Genomic DNA, 15,398 nt, shown 5'->3' with positions numbered 1-15,398 from the left:
TCTTACTATGGTTGTCTGCAGTATATAATTAGCATGCAATAAATATTGACTCGACACTTATTTGCACTGTTCTGGGTGCTTGAACAAGGTGCACAAAGGGGCTTATCTTCGTGGAGCTCCTATTCTAACCGTGATGTGGACGAGTTCCTAGTGCATGGGGGCTTGCCTCCCTCCAAAATTTTAATTTTCTCATTTGTAAATTAGGGGGTGGTGGTAAGAAAACCAGGGGGAAAAATGGATGGGAAAGTGTTTGAGAAATTACAAGGCACTGTTTATTATCATTTTAATGAGTTTAAGTAAATCGATAACCTTGCTCTTCCCCAACTCTTCACCCCTCACAAACACCCGTTTGCACTTTTCTCGATTCCCTTTCCGAGGGTCCTGGGCCAAAATGGAGGAGAGCCTGGCGGGGGCGCTCTCTGCGCCTGCGCTGCCAAGTGCCCTCTCCGCCTCCTGGGAGTTAGAGTCGTTCTTTTCCTCAGCCCGCCCAGTTTGCTTCCTTTCCCCACCTCCAAGCTGGACCGTGCTGCCTTCTGGGAAGTGTAGTCCGTGGCCGCCCGGACTCCAATTCCCAGCGGGCTTCGGGGCGGGAACCCGGAAGGGGAGGCTGGAGAGGAGCGAGTGGGGGAAACCCGCGTAGCCGTGGGAGCTGCGGCGCGGGGAGATGGTGAGAACCCCGAGAGGGGGCCAGGGGCGCTTGAAAGCCGGGGCGGGGGTTCGGGACCAGGTGGCGAGAGGGAAGAGGCAGGGGCTAAAGAAGGGGCTGGGCGAGGGGAGATCGCTTGGGGGAGGGGATTGGGAGGAATGGGAGCTCGAGGGAGTAGTGGAGGAATGGGGGCTGGGGACGGGTCTTGGAGGTGGGGAGGGAGTCGAGCTTTGGGACTGGTTGTTAGGGAGCTCAGAGCTGGGGAAGGGAGTCCCGAGTTGGAGAAGGGGCTGGGCGTCCAGGCAGAGGCCCTGAACGGGGCAGTTTCGAAGGGGTTAGCCTGGGGGTTGTGGAAAGGCTTGGAAGTCAGGGCTAGATGAATGAGCGGGTCTGGAGGCTGCGAGGGAGGGGCCAGCTGTGGATGCGGTGGGTTGGGGCCTCTGGATCCGACTGGGGGCAGGAGCTCAAGTTGAGATGGTGGGAGAGAGAAGTCAATGGTAGAGTGGTATGTGGGTTAGGATCCAGGACTCGGGGTGGGATGGGGAGCGCGATATTAGGGGTCTGGATGTAGTGATAGTTTCCTCGTCCAGGAGACTCCCGGTAAACAAGACAGTCGCAGAACTGTAGGATCATACGGCCAGAAGGGGCCGAAGAGACACCCTTTTGCACTCATTTCTCCAGTGGGATTTGGAGAAGCGTAGTGGGTTATCTCTATGGGCAGTCCAGCATTCAGATCCCTTATTCTGCCACTCCTCTGTGACCTGGGCAAGTCTCCCCTCTCTGAAACTCTGTGTCATTTTCTGTATCGTGGGATCAACGTGCCACTGAGAAGAGGGGAGGCTGCGTAACATCCTTACTGTGGCTGGCAGAAAGTCCTCCGTCTCAGATCTGTTGGTGGGAAGCTCCCCACCCCAGGAATGTGACTGGGTCACAGGTGCTAATGAATTCCCTCCTTTTCAGCCCAGGGGCTTTTTTTCTCAGCACCTGGCACCGATCTGGGCACACCCCAGCTCAGAAGCATGCCGGGGCTCCCCACAGTAGATTACAGCTAGCGCTTATTGTTTAGGAAGTGCCTGGCCCTCTTCTTAGCTGTTTGTGCATATTAACTCGTTTAATTCTGCCAACACTGCTAAGGTGTAGGCGCTGTTATTATCTGCATTCTACAGAAAGGAAGCAGAGGCACAGAGAAGTTAAGCCACTTTCCCAAGGTCATCCAGCATTAAAAGGTAGACGCAGGATTCCAACGTAGGCATCCTGGCTCAGCATCTGGTTCACTCTCCTTGTGCGGAAGTCCAATGTCACGAGTAGGCAGCGACTGGGGAACTGAAGCTGTCTTCACTTTGAATTTTAGTTCTGCTATTTACTTGCTTTGTGACCTTGGGCCAGTCTTTTGACCTCCTTTCAACTATAAGATGGGATGAGTAACCCTAGGAAGGTGAGACAGTTCGGGGAGGCAAGCTTGTAAAGTGGAGTAAGTGCTGAAGACACATGACTTGTCTTTTTTTTTTTTTTAACATCAGTGGGAGCCTGCAACCTGAGAGAGAAGGCAGGTAGAGAGGGACCAATGAGGGAGATGCCAGCCAGCCTGCCTCCTTTCCTTTCTCTCCCAGGTTGCCCCCATATCCTGACTCTTCTAGTTCCCCACTCTCTGCTGCTGGGCTCCCAAGTCCAAGGGTGACTCCCTGAGGGGGTGCCCAGAAACTCCATCTGTCCCCATCCGTCTCCGCAGCCAAGTATAAATAATTCACTTGCCCATGCCCAGCCTGGCCCGACTCCAGGTATTTCCGTGAATAGGAATTATTTCTACCCACTGTGTGGTTCCCCCCCCCCCCCCCCCCAACCTTTGGGTCATTTTGACCTCCCGGGGAAGCTTGGCAACTTTGTAATTCCTCTTGAAACAGTTTGGTTCTTTGCCATGAGGCTTCGGGAGTTCAAGTCATAAGTTCTCTGACTTTGAGAGGAAAGCTTATGATTAAAAGTATTGGCTTCAGATAGGTTCAGGTTCCTCACCTCTGCTGCTGTGTGTCCTTGGCCAAGTTGCATTCCCACTCTGGGCCTCAGTTTTCTCTTATGTAACATGGGGCCACATTCCAACCATGAGGCCCTTATAAGGTAATGAGGTAACCTATATCAAATGCCTAGTGCCCGTGAAGCTCTCCATAAGTGGGAGGTCTTTTTGTGATTTTTATTCTTTCAAGAAAAATGTATTGAGTACATACTCTGGAGCCAGAGCACCCAGATTTAAATCCTGACTTCATCACCCATCAGCGGTGTGACTTTGGGCAAGTCACTTCACCTCTCTGGGCCTCCATTTCCTCTTCTGGAAAGTTGGGGTCCCTTCTAGGAGTAGTCCATACCCTGCCCTTGGGGAGCTTGCCGTCGTCACAGTGCTAGGACCATCTTGCGGCTCTGGTGGCATTGGCCCCGCATTTTTCAGGTTTGAGTTCTCTGTTATTGATTCATTTTCAGCCCCTCCTGCCAGCTCTGCCTGCTTGTCTTTGCGTTCATGGATTTTTAACACTTTGTCTGTGAAAAGCTATCGGTTTCCGGAAAAGTTACCAAGCTCTCAATCATGCCTGTTCCTGGTCGTCGTCACATCTGGGTGCCCGGGGGTAATGGAACACTCTTTTTTTCCTTTCCTTTATTTGTTTGTCTTAGAAAATGTGCCTGCTTTCCACGTTATTTCGCCATTTCTTCAGATCCTAAATGTGTTTTCAGCCTGTGCTTGTCTGAAGCTTACTCATACAAAATGATATTTTTACCATGTCTAATGGTATATTTCTAGCGGCTCTGGTAGAGCTGTATTATTCCTAAAAGCACAGGTTTTCTAAAACGCTTGGCTCATCCCTTGCTCCGTGATGCCATCCTGACCCCTTGATGAAGATCGTAACCACCCCCCACCCCCTCTGACACTCCATCCCCCGTTCCTGCTATATTTGTCCCCCACAGCACTTGCCACCTTGCAGCTTACTGTGTATTTATGGAGCCTCTGTCCAGTTAGTATGTCAGCCCCGCGAGGACAGGACTTGGGTCCCCCTTTCCCTGCGTATCTATCCCCACTGCCCAGACAGTGCCCGGCACACTGTAGCCGCTCTGTAAATATCAGTTTAATTAATAAGTGAGACCCTGTACCCGACAGTAACAAAAGAAGGGCCATGTTTTGGTTATTGTGGGAGGCTACGATCCGTTTAATTTCAGAATGTGAAATAAAGAGGGAAGACGTCTTTTGGCTCAGTCAGTGATTATCAAACTCTTAGGCAGTCTCACCTTCTCTTAATAATCCCAGCCCCTGAATATTGAGCCTCCCCTCGGTACCTGGCTGGCACTGGGTGCTCCTCTGGGTTGATCTCAATGAATCGTGAACCCAGCTATGGGTGGGTGCTGGTATAATCTGCGTTTTACGGTGGGGGAAACTGAGGCACGGAGGGTTGAGCACCTTGCCTGAGGTCACAGCCCCAGAAGTGGGGGAGCTGGGGTGCTGGCGGGCCATGCCTGGCATCCTGTATCTCTAGATCCGGAGGCCTGGATGATTCTTTAGGGAGCTATTACTCAGACAGGAAGACTTGAGAGGAGGAGAGAGGCCAGGAGACCCTGAGGCCAAAAAGCCAAGAAAAAGAGTTTGGATGGATCAGGATTGTGGACAAAGGGGCACACTGGTGGCAGGGGTGGCGGGATCTTGAGGGTGGGAAACAGAAGGAGCAGGACCAGGAGCAGAGCCCTGGTGTCCTGCCACCCATTCCTGTGTGACTGTGGGCACCGCTCTGTGCCCAGCCCTGAGCTGGCATGACCCTGACAGCCGCCACCCTGGGATGGCGGTGCCCCAGGTGGGGGGAGGGGAGTCACCTGAGTCAGCGTGGGGAGTCAGGCATCTGCACTTTATCATTTGGTTTATCCTTTTGTCGTTGTTGTTTCCAGCTTCTTAAGGGGCACACTTAGCTTGTTAATTGTCAGCCTTTCTCCTTTCTTTGTGCTTTTATGGAGACACGGCATCTTATTTCCTTGATCTGATAGCTTTCTTTTTCTTGATTTACTCCTTCATTTTGCTGAAGCAAATCCTCCAGTAGCTTTCCGAGAAAGGGTTCACGGACATGCATTTTTTTTTGCAACCTTGCACCTCGTGGGAGGGTTTTCATCCTGGGAGGGATGTGGTCCCATTTGTGCCTGGAAAGATCTCTCTGGCTCCTATGGAAAGGATGGAGCCGGAAGAGCTAAACTAGGCTAGCGAGCCACGTGCAGAGGCTGGAGCAGCTGCACCTTGGAGGAGAGGTCCCTGCCTTCCAGAAGGCCACAGGGAGGAGGGGAGAGAGGCCTTCACCCAGGTCATTGTCATTCAGCAGTGACGGGTGACAGGTGCTGCCAGAGGCGGCCTCAGCAGGAAGAGATTCCACGTCACTTGGGAGGGCACCAGGACAGCTCCTAGAGGAGGTGGTCTCTTGCCTCCGTCCTGGGAGCAGGATTTCCACAGCTGGACTTGGCTGGAACCAGCCAGCTTTTCCCAAGAGGTCCCGAGTAGCACACGTGTAGAAGGCAGACAGCACGGCGGTGTCCTTTCATTCAGATGTGCATTGCACACCTACTATGTGCTACGACATTGCTTCTCAGACTTAAATGCATACCGGAATCTCCTAGAGATCTTGTCGAAGTGCATTCTGATTCAGTAGGGGAAGGGCGGCCCCGAGACTGTGCATTTCTACCACCTTCCCAGGGGCTGCTGCTGGGGGGTGGGGGACCACACTGCGCGTAGCCAAGTGCTCCGTGCTATTCTAAAAGCTGGGGATCCAGCAGTGACAAAACTAGACAAAAATATGGCCCTGGGGGAGCTTTCATTGTGGTGAGGTGAGACCGACAGTGAACTTTCTCAGTAAAGTTTATAATACGTTAGATAGCAGTGCATGCGAAGGAGAAAAATCGGGAAAGAGGAGGGTGAGCGTATATGGCTTTTGGTGGAGGCTGCAGTTTTAAATCAAAGAAGGGCTGGCGGAGGTGATTTCTGAATAAAACCTGAAGGAGGTAAGGGGGCGAGCCCTGTGGCTACCTGGGGAAGAGCATTCTAGGCAGGAGGAACAGAGAGTGCAAAAGCCTTGAGGACTGAACGGAATGATCCCCAAAAAGTGCTTGGTATACTCAGTAAAAAGCTGCTCGAGCTGCGTGAACACCGTGTGCTCTGGCGTCGGCCGGCCTTGATTCAAAGCTCTGCCACCAAGCTGTGACCAAGGGCAATTACTTAGCCTTTCACTGCCTCCGATTCCTAATCTTGAAAGGAGATTAAAAATAGTGAGACGAGGTGAGAATTAAATGAGTTAATATGTGTGAAACGCTTCGAGCAAAGGCCCCCAGTGAGGGCTCAGTGTTAACTGCTGTGGCAACCATCATTTTCTGTCTAATATATTCATTTTGGTCATGATTGTTTGTTTGGACGTCTGCCCCCTTTTCCCATGAGCTCTTCCTGGGGAGCACAGTCATTTCTGTGTCCCCAGCCACCAGCCCAGGGCCAGCACCCAGGAGGACCTCTGAATAATGTCAGACCAGGAATGTGAAAATGTGGATTGTCTTATTGTTGGGGGTGTTCCATCAAGGATGTTGGTTCTGTGGTCCAGGTCCTTTCTAATTTTGTTTTCAGCCAGTCTCTCATGGAGAGAGATAGTAAGGTTTCCCATTACACTCTGGATTTGCCAAACTCTCTGTCGTTCTCTTGTTTTCTGCTTGATCTCTTTTGAGGCCATGTTGTTAGCCTCACATACGTTGAGAAGTTTTGTGGCTAGTGGGTTCCCTTCCTTTGTCCCCATCTGTGTCTTTAATAATACCTTTTGTTTTGTCATTGTTATTTTTTAAGTGGTAGTGTCATTCCTTTACGTGTCTCTGGGTTCGTCTTTGCCTGGTCTGGCTTTTTCCATCTTGTTATTTTCAGTCTTTCTGGGTCATGGTGTTGTACGATAAATGGGTCTTCGTGGCGCAGTCTCGGAAAGCTGACCTAGTGTCAGGGGTCGTGCTGGACTCTGTGGGGAGTTAGAAAATTCTGCTCCAGTGACCATGCTGGCTGGGACACAGACAACCTGGGTGTGAAACAGAGTTTACACTGCCATTAGGATGTGGAGCCTCAGGGCAGGGAGCTTGGGTTGGGGCAGTCCTGCGGGGTACACCGTGATGACCACGATCTCTCTGGCCTTTCCTCCCCCGCCCCTCCACCCCCCATCAGGGGGTTCACAGTCCAGTGGAGGAGACGGATCCATCCCTAGACAGTGATGACCAGAGCGGGCAGGGCTGGGAGGAGGAAACCCAGAGGTCCCCCTCTGAGCAAGTGGGCGGTTTCCAAGAATGTCCTCAGGGGACGTCTCTCTGTTAAAGTTACATTCGAGCAAAGACCCAAATGAAATAAGGAGTCGAGCCACGTGGAGCTCTGGGGGGAAGGCATTCAAGTCAGCGGGAACAGCAAATGCAAAGACCATGGAAGGGCAGAGCTTGGTGACTGTGAGGATTAGAAAGCAACTAGGCCAGTGTGGGAGCCTGACCCCGGGGTGGGGAAGGGGGTTAGCTTCTTGGAGGTGGGGGTGGCTGAGCTGAGACCCCTGAGAATATTTAGGGAAACAACAGCACAGTAATCTGGAATTGGATTCCTGGGCTCTTATCCCTGCTCCAGCTCACACCGGTTCTGGGTGACCTTGGGCTGGTTCGGCCACCTGTCCTGCCTCAGTTTCTTCATCCATACAGTGAAGATGAGACCAGCTCCTAGTCTACTGAGGACCAGCTGAGGCCCGAGTACTCTAACTACTCTCTATGCCAGACCAGGTGCCCGCCTGGGTCCACTGGGGGTGTGGCGGAATTGGGAGGGGTGAGGCTGGACAAGTTGGGTACCAGGGTTTTTCCCCAAGGGCACTAGGGAGTCATGGCAGGTTCTGAGTAGGTAGGGACAGGGTCTGCTTTCTGATTTAAGCAGACCCTCTGGCTGTGATGTGTGGGATGGTCGCAAGCAGGCAAGGCTGGGACAGGGTGCTGGGGGCACAGGTGATGTCCCAACAGGTACCTGCAGTGGGGCCACCTGTGGGTGTGTCTTGAATTGGCCTGGCATTGAAAGGATGTAGACCAGTGCGTTCAATAGAATATAATGTGAGCCGCCTGTATAATTTAAACTCTAGTAGCCACAAGTCAAAGAGGTGAAGTTAATTTTAAATATTTTGTTAAATTATATCCTAAATATTATTTTAACAGGTAGTCAATATTAAAAAGTCATTATTGAGGCCTTTCATATTCTTTTCTTGTACCAAGTCGGAGTCGCATTGGAGGCTCCTGGTTGGAAAGGCTGAACTGGGGGTCCTTTGGGCACGCAGCCTGAGCCTTGAATGCCAAGCCCAGGGGCTTAGACTCAGCGCCGCGGGAGCCGTCGCAGGGTTCTGCCCATTTGTTTTTCAGGGTGAGGGGATCCCGCTGCCCAGTTTCCCCCCCGCAGGAAATCTCGACCCCCAGGGTTCCCAGCTAAAGGTGGGCACTCTCAGATCTTGCCCGCTTCCTTCCGCCCTGGAGTCTCACCCCGGGAGCTGCTTGGCCCTTTAAATCTCAACTGTCAATCAGGACCCCTGTTTGGAGGGAACGTCGCGTAATAAACCTCTCTTTGAAGGCCCTGGCCTTTGCCCTGGCCTTGTTCCTCCGTTTAGCAGGAAGTTGGGAATTGCTCCACGCTCTCTTACCCTCGGCTGTTTCCACGCCCACCTCGTCGTCTCTCGCCTACTCCTCCCTCTTTCGAAGTTGGGCCCCTTCGCCAAGGCCTTCCTTATATGGGCACGGCCTCGAACGGCGGTCGCTCATTGGCTGCGGGCGTCACGCGCGCGTCTGTCAACAAAGGGGCGGAGAGAAGCGAGTTGCGCGCCCGCCTGCACGGCGGCCGGAGGGAAGGAGGGAGGGGGCGGGCGCTTGGGGGGGCGTGTCTAGGTTGCACGGGTCCCCTGTGCTGATTGGCGGGTTTCGGGGAGATACCTACAAAATTTGGGGGGCAGTTTGCGTTTCAGCGATGCTTTGGGACTTGGGGAAGTTTTTGCCTGGGCATGGGGCATACTGTGGGGTTCCCTTGAGCTTAGGGGGCGCCTTGGGGTTGGGCTTTGGGCTCTTTGCTAATGTGGAATGTTCGGTTGTGTTGTTGGGGGTCTGCTATGTGGTTTGGGGCGTCGGGTGGGTGTAGGATGTGAGGTGCCACGGAGAGACTTAGAAGCAAAGTAGGCAGTCTAAGAATACCAATTCTGGGGCCAGAATGGCTGGGTTCGGGTCTGCCTTGACTTCTCCCGACTTTTCTGTGCCTCATCTGGAAATCAGGACTAGTGACACTGCAGGCTTCACAGGGTCCTGGGAGGGTTCGCAGGAATTGTCAGAACAGCCCCTAGTCAGCTCCCAGAGAGCGTGCAGGAAGCACGCGTCTGCTCTTAGAACATCTGTGAGGTTTCTTTGGGAGTCTTTTAGGGGTTCCTTTGGCTTGGAGAAATACGTGATTTGGGATTAGTTGCGTGTGTTAGGGAGCTTTTCTGTTTCGGTGAGTTCTTTTGCAGTGAAGGGGCTTCTGAAGGATTAGTGAGGCCATGGGGAGGTTTAGAAAGAGTTGGAGGTGAGTATAGGATTCCAGGAAACTGGTCTTTTGGGGCATTGTGAGGTTGGGAAATTGCTGTGTGTGTTGGCGTTTGTGGTAGGCATGGGATCTGTGAGGGGTGCCTTGAGGTTAGGGCCTTCTGTGCTGGAGGGGATATTTTTAGGTTTAGAAGTTCAAAGTGGGATTTCAAAGGGTCTAGATATTTGGGGGGGAGCTGGGCATTGAGATTCTGGAGATAAGGATAGGAACTGATTATGAAATTTCAGGGGGTGCCTAAGTTGTAGAGGGCTAGCATCCTAGAGAATGCCCTTGGCTGTGTTATCATCTGTTCCTGGGCATTTAGACGTATTGGTGGTGATAAACATAGCCTTCTCTAGGTTTTAGGGGCTGTGTGGTGATTTTTTTAAACAAGGAACTGGGATTTCAGCAGAGGCTGTTAGTATGTGAGAGGTAGGTGGGATTAGGGATCATGGGGCTAAAGATTTTTAGGATTGGGACTCCCTTTGTTGCTGGTGTCTCTGGGTGTTGGAGGCCGTCTGGATTTTGAATGGGTGTCTTCAGGACCATGAAGTGAATGGGGTTTTAGTGGTGTCTGTGGAATTGCCTGAATTTAGAGGGACAGTCTGTACTGCAGGAGTGAGCACACTTTTTCCTTAAAGGGCCAAAAAATGAGTATTTTAGGCCTTGCAGGCCATATGTTCTCTGTTACAACCACCTAACTCTGCCATTGCAGCATGAAAGCAGCCATGAACAAATGAGCATGTTTCAATAAAACTTTATTTGCAAAGACAGACGTGGGGCCAGTTATGGCCAGGGGGCCATAGTTGGCTGAGCCCTGGTCTCTAGGCATGTGGAAGGTTTGAGGTTTGGAGGGCTTTTGGTTTTGAGATGTCTGGAGGGAGCTGGGCCGGGGAAAGACTGAGACAGAGGGATGGGCTACCTATTGGTCCTGCGGTGGAAAGTGGGCCTCTCGGGCTCCGTAGCAGAATTGCCTGCAGATCAGGGCATGCACACAAAGTTATTGCAAACTAAAATGGTCCTCATTAAGACAGCCCTGAATCAGAAAGTTCAGAAACCAAGTTTGAGGACCTGGTTTTGCACTATATCACCCTACTCCACTCTGAACCCCCTTTAACCTGTGCGCAGCTCGGGGAGGAGGCTGGACTGGAACAGGCCTTCGTATCCCAGGGGTCTGGCTGTGTTGAAGGGGGTCGCCTGCACAGTCTTGGGCCAGTGTGTGCATTTTTCGGGGTGAGGATACCCAGCTTGAAGAGGTTCTCAAAGAGCCCCGTGACCCAAACATAGCGAAGAGCCAATTTCTTAAGGGCCTCTCTGGCTCTGATCTCAGATTTTCTTCTCCCACCTGGCCCACCTTGTTTCTTCCTCCACGGGCTCAAGCAGCCAGAGCTGGGGGCAGGGCTGGGAATTCCTGTCTTTTCAGGAACTGGTACTGGGTGAGCAAATAGAGAAAGAGGAGCTGTCTGTCAGCTGATACTCTGGATTCCCTGTAAAGGTTCTGGCAGCCGGAGGCTTCTGGATCGTGATGAAGGCAGGCAGGCAGTGCGGCTGGTCTGTGGGGCTGGAGCAAGCTGCCAGCTCCGGTCACGCTCTGGGTTTTCAAAGAGCAGGTCCCATCCGTTTGCATCCCTCTATTTGCTCACCTGTGCCGTGGGGCGGGACTAGAGTTCTTGGTGGTCTAATTTGGTCTATGTCCTCAGGGGAAGTTGAAGTTGGGGTGGTACTTGGAGGGCAAGCTGTTCCTCCAGCTCCCAACCTCCTCTTCCCTGTCTCCAGGTGGCCTGTGGAGCCCCCCACCACCCTCCAGGTCCTGAGATGTGGTGAACCCCTGCCTGTCTGCCACCACTGCCCAGAATGGACCGCAGCAGCCTCCTGCCCTTCCAGCTCTGGTGCCCCCGGCCCTTTGGCACCTACTCCCAGAACCAGCCGCGCCCACCGTCCACAGCCCTCAAGCCGCCAGCTTGCCCTGAGCCGGGCAGTGGGGCAGAGCCAGAGCACGGGCCTGCCCTCTCAGAGAACACGCCGCCCGCCCTGGCCACCGAGGCCCCCGCCTCCCAGCCCACCCCGCTCCTCTCGGCAGCAGCTGCTGGCGACGAGGGTCGAGTCCTGCTGGACACGTGGTATGTTATCAAGCCTGGGAACACGAAGGAGAAGGTGGCCTTCTTTGTGGCCCACCAGTGTGGTGGGGGCAGCCGGGCCAGCTCCATGAAGGTCAAGGGGCACTGGGGCAGTGACAGCTCTAAGGCCAAGAGAAGGAGGCGCTGTCTGGAGCCCACTAAGGCTCCGCCGGACCCCGGGGGCCGGGAGGGGCCCCCTGCTGCTGAGGGGACCCCAGCCTCAGCCGGTGAGGACGTGGACCTGCTCTCTGTGGCTGAGATGGTGGCCCTGGTGGAACAGCGGGCCGCCCTGGCCCTGCAGAGCTACCCGCGCCCCGGCGCCCCAGCTCCTGTGGTCTTTGTGTCAGCTGAGCAGGGCGGGCCTGCCAAGGGGCTGGGGTCCGAACGGCGGTCTGGTGGCGGGGACTGCAGCCGGGTAGCCGAGGCGGTGGCCCACTTTGAGGCCCAGCGGGACAACCCTCCGGCCAAGGGCCTCCGCAAGGAGGAGCGGCCTGGACCAGGCCCCGGGGAGGTGCGCATCGCCTTCCGGATCTCCAACGGCCGAGAGCCCCGCGCACCCGATGGCAGCTTGGCCAACGGGAACGGGGGCCGGCCCGGATGTGCCTACCCCGGCAGCCCAGGGCCCGGGGCCCGAGCCAAGGACAAGATCACCTGTGACCTGTACCAGCTCATCAGTCCCTCTCGGGACGCCCTCCCCAGCAACGTGGAGTTCCTTCTGGCTCGGGCAGATGAAGCCAGCGAGGCTGAGACCCCGGCCCCCGCCAGGCCCGAGGACACTCCCCCGGCCCCCCCTCCCCCCCCTGCCCGGGACTGCGGAGCGTCAGGCTTCCACGTGGATGTGGTGGTGACCGGCGTGGTGGACGAGTGCATCTTCTTTGGCAAGGATGGCACCAAGAACGTGAAGGAGGAGACGGTGTGCCTGACGGTCAGCCCTGAGGAGCCGCCCCCGCCGGGCCAGCTCTTTTTCCTCCAGTCCCGTGGGCCCGACGGGCCCCCCGAGCCACCCCCGGCGGACTCACCAGCCGCCGCGCCAGGCCCAGATGATGCCGAGGGCACAGCGGACACCTCCCTGTGCCGCCTGTACCGGCACGTGTCGCACGACTTCCTGGAGATCCGCTTCAAGATCCAGAGGCTGCTCGAGCCACGGCAGTACATGCTGCTGCTGCCCGAGCACGTGCTGGTCAAGATCTTCAGCTTCCTGCCTACTCGGGCCCTGGCGGCCCTCAAGTGCACCTGCCACCACTTCAAGGGCATCATCGAGGCGTTTGGCGTGCGGGCCACAGACTCGCGCTGGAGCCGCGACCCCCTCTACCGCGATGACCCTTGCAAGCAGTGCCGCAAGAGATACGAGAAGGGCGACGTGTCGCTCTGCCGCTGGCACCCCAAGCCCTACCACCACGACCTGCCTTACGGACGTTCCTACTGGATGTGCTGCCGCCGAGCCGATCGCGAGACGCCTGGCTGCCGCCTGGGTCTGCACGATAACAACTGGGTGCTGCCCTGTAACGGGCCGGGCGGCGGGGGCGGCCGGGCTGGCCGGGAGGAGGGGAGGTGAAGCCGGGGGAGGGGGGGGGAGAGCCCACCATGCCCACCCCCACCCCCTCCCCCTGGGAGCTGAGGGCCAGGACTGAGTCAGCAGCCTCTACCCCCCCATCCAGGCAGCACCTATCCCCCTCCAGAACTGATACGGGGTTCTGGGGGGGTGACCCAAGACAGCACTGGGACTGACTGACCCCCAGTGGTTTTCTACTCTTCAGACCCAGGGCCGTGGACCCTCAAGTAGGGTGTGTTTTTTTTTTCATCAGCATCTCAATTTCTTCTCCATTCAGCCCCAACACCCTCCCTGCCGCTCTCTACACCCCAGGGACCCACCAGCAGGGAGCAGACTGGCAGCTAATTTTGGTCCTCCTTAAGGGTTCCCCCATTCTGGCCCCCTTCCGCTCCCTCCTCCGATTCCTTGTCTCTGGAGCTGCGTTCTCCCAAGAGTCTGGCAGCTGCCAAGGTGGGCGCATCTCGTAACCTCTTACACCAAGGCTCACCTCCTCTTTAGGAATTGGGGGCCGTCAGATAACAGATGCAATTTGGCACGTTTCATGGCAGCCTGTCATTTCTAGATGTTTTCCCCATTAAAATCATAAAAATCACTGTTTTCTCCTTAACCTCGAGCTACCTGTCTCTCCAGCTCCCCTAAAGAGGAAGAGGAAAAAAAAAGAGTTGAAGTATAAAAATTCCCCTCCTCTGTGATCTAAGCTATTGCCATCACTCTCCCCACAAAAAAGCTGTGAAGCCCTTTGCCGCGCTCTTGACAGCGTCGGGGGCCGCTGGGCAGGGACCGTGGGTTTGAATTTCTGGCTTGTTTTTCCTTCCACTCTTGAGTAGTTGTTCAGGCCTTGGGGTCTCTCCATCCCCAGCCACATGCGTTTCTCTAGAATCCTTTGGTCAATTGAGACTTTGATTTTCAGGCAGTTTGGTCTGGGGTATTTTGGTTTGTTCTCTTTGGGGTTTTTTTTTGCTTTTTTTTTTTTTTTTATCATTGTGGTTCTGGAAGCTTCTAGCTTGTGGCATCTGACCGATTTTGAATTGGTCCTTTCTATAAAATCAATATTTATAAGGCTGGGCCTAGACTGCTTCGTGTGTTGCTCAGGGAGGGGGCTGGGGGGTGAAAGGGGTCATGGGCCCGTGTGTGGCGGGATGGAAAAAGTTGAGAGAATGCGGATCCTTACTCCAGTCCCTTAGCCTGAGATTATTTTTGACTCTTTTCATCTATGTCACTTTGGATTTGAAAATCGCAAAATCCTAGTAGCTTAAACAAGATAGTTTTTATTTCTTTAGGAATCCAGCGTTGGGCAGGTATGGTGGCTCTGAAGTCACTGGGAACCCAGCCTCCTTCTAGCTCACGATTTCCTTGGCTGTGGCCCTCATCCTCATGGTCCAAGATGGCTGCTAGAATGCCAGCCATCACCATTTTGCAGGAAGGGAAGCCCCATTCTTCCCAGAAGTACTGCACTATATCTATATACATCTCCCTGGTCAGAAAGCCATATGGAAGGGCGGCAAGGGAGGCTGGGAAATGTAGTCTTTTAGCTGGGTGTATTATGCCCACCAAAAAACTCTTACTAAGGATCCCTGTAATTAAAGCTTTAAAATATTCACTTAATTATTTAATAAGGAAAAAGGAGAATTAAGACATTTTAAAAATTCAAGTTTACAAGAAGAGGGGAAAATGGATATTGAGAGGCGCCTAAGTCTCTGACATTCTTACCAGAAACCAAAATTTCCAGAGAGATTAGGATCTATCGTAGTAGTTATTTAATACTTAGATTTTAGAATCAAAGAGACCTGGGTTTGAATCTTAGCTTGGTTTCGTGGGACTTCAGTTTCCTGTGGAGGGAGGGCCCGATTATTTGAGCTCTCCTGCTGAAAACAGGAAGTAAAAAATCTTAAAAGCATGCAATAGCCAATAAAATACAGTTAAGGATACAGTAAACCAAACACTTAAGGGAAAGGGTACATGGGGCCCTGAAACCACTTTTGCTCTGAGGGCGTTTGCTGATGGGGACAAACTTGGGTTTGCTCCTCGTAGCCTTACTAGGAGAAGCAGGCTGGAGTCAAGGCCAGAGCCTGCCCAAGGTGGGGAATCTAACAGCTGGGATCCCACCAAACCATAAGCTCGGGTAAGGATGAGCTGGGAGACTGCAGAGATGTTCTCAATGCTGAGGGGAGCCCAAGGGCAAAGGAAAGAAAAAAGCAGACCCTGGGAATTTGTGGTCAGTGGCTGGCCTCCGGCTCAGCTTTGCAGCCCAGGTTTGCATCACCCCTGTGTTCCAGGGTGCTTCGAGCTGAGATGTCTGGCAGAAACAAACATCAGTCCTCTGGTGGAAAGAACTCTCATTTAGAATCCCCACCAGTGGTTTTTCACACAATGAGTCCACAGTCCAATAACCAAACACACATGGAAATAAAGCAGCGGGAGCAATAACCAGCAGAAATGAGAGCAAAAACAGACCCACAAAGGCTTCTGATAGTGAAACCGTCACAGATTCTAATG

At 53.8% G+C, this 15,398-nt stretch overlaps 1 protein-coding gene across 2 annotated transcripts; it reads left to right on the top strand.

The window, feature by feature from the left end:
* The first annotated feature begins 579 nt into the window (after positions 1 to 579).
* On the top strand, positions 580 to 13,953 carry FBXO46 (F-box protein 46). Of its 2 annotated transcripts, none has more exons than XM_044759145.2 (2): positions 580 to 667; positions 11,010 to 13,953. In XM_044759145.2, the coding sequence occupies exon 2, from the start codon at positions 11,088 to 11,090 to the stop codon at positions 12,903 to 12,905; it is 1,818 nt and encodes a 605-aa protein (XP_044615080.2). In that variant the 5' UTR covers positions 580 to 667; positions 11,010 to 11,087; the 3' UTR covers positions 12,906 to 13,953. The 2 variants fall into 2 exon arrangements, with proteins under 2 accessions (XP_044615080.2, XP_070354400.1); XM_070498299.1 differs by lacking the exon at positions 580 to 667 and adding an exon at positions 10,345 to 10,466.
* Positions 13,954 to 15,398: the final 1,445 nt, after the last annotated feature.

This window comes from Equus asinus, chromosome 26 (assembly GCF_041296235.1).
Source record: "Equus asinus isolate D_3611 breed Donkey chromosome 26, EquAss-T2T_v2, whole genome shotgun sequence".
Taxonomy (NCBI): domain Eukaryota; kingdom Metazoa; phylum Chordata; class Mammalia; order Perissodactyla; family Equidae; genus Equus; species Equus asinus.
This window is presented reverse-complemented; position numbering and strand designations above follow the sequence as displayed.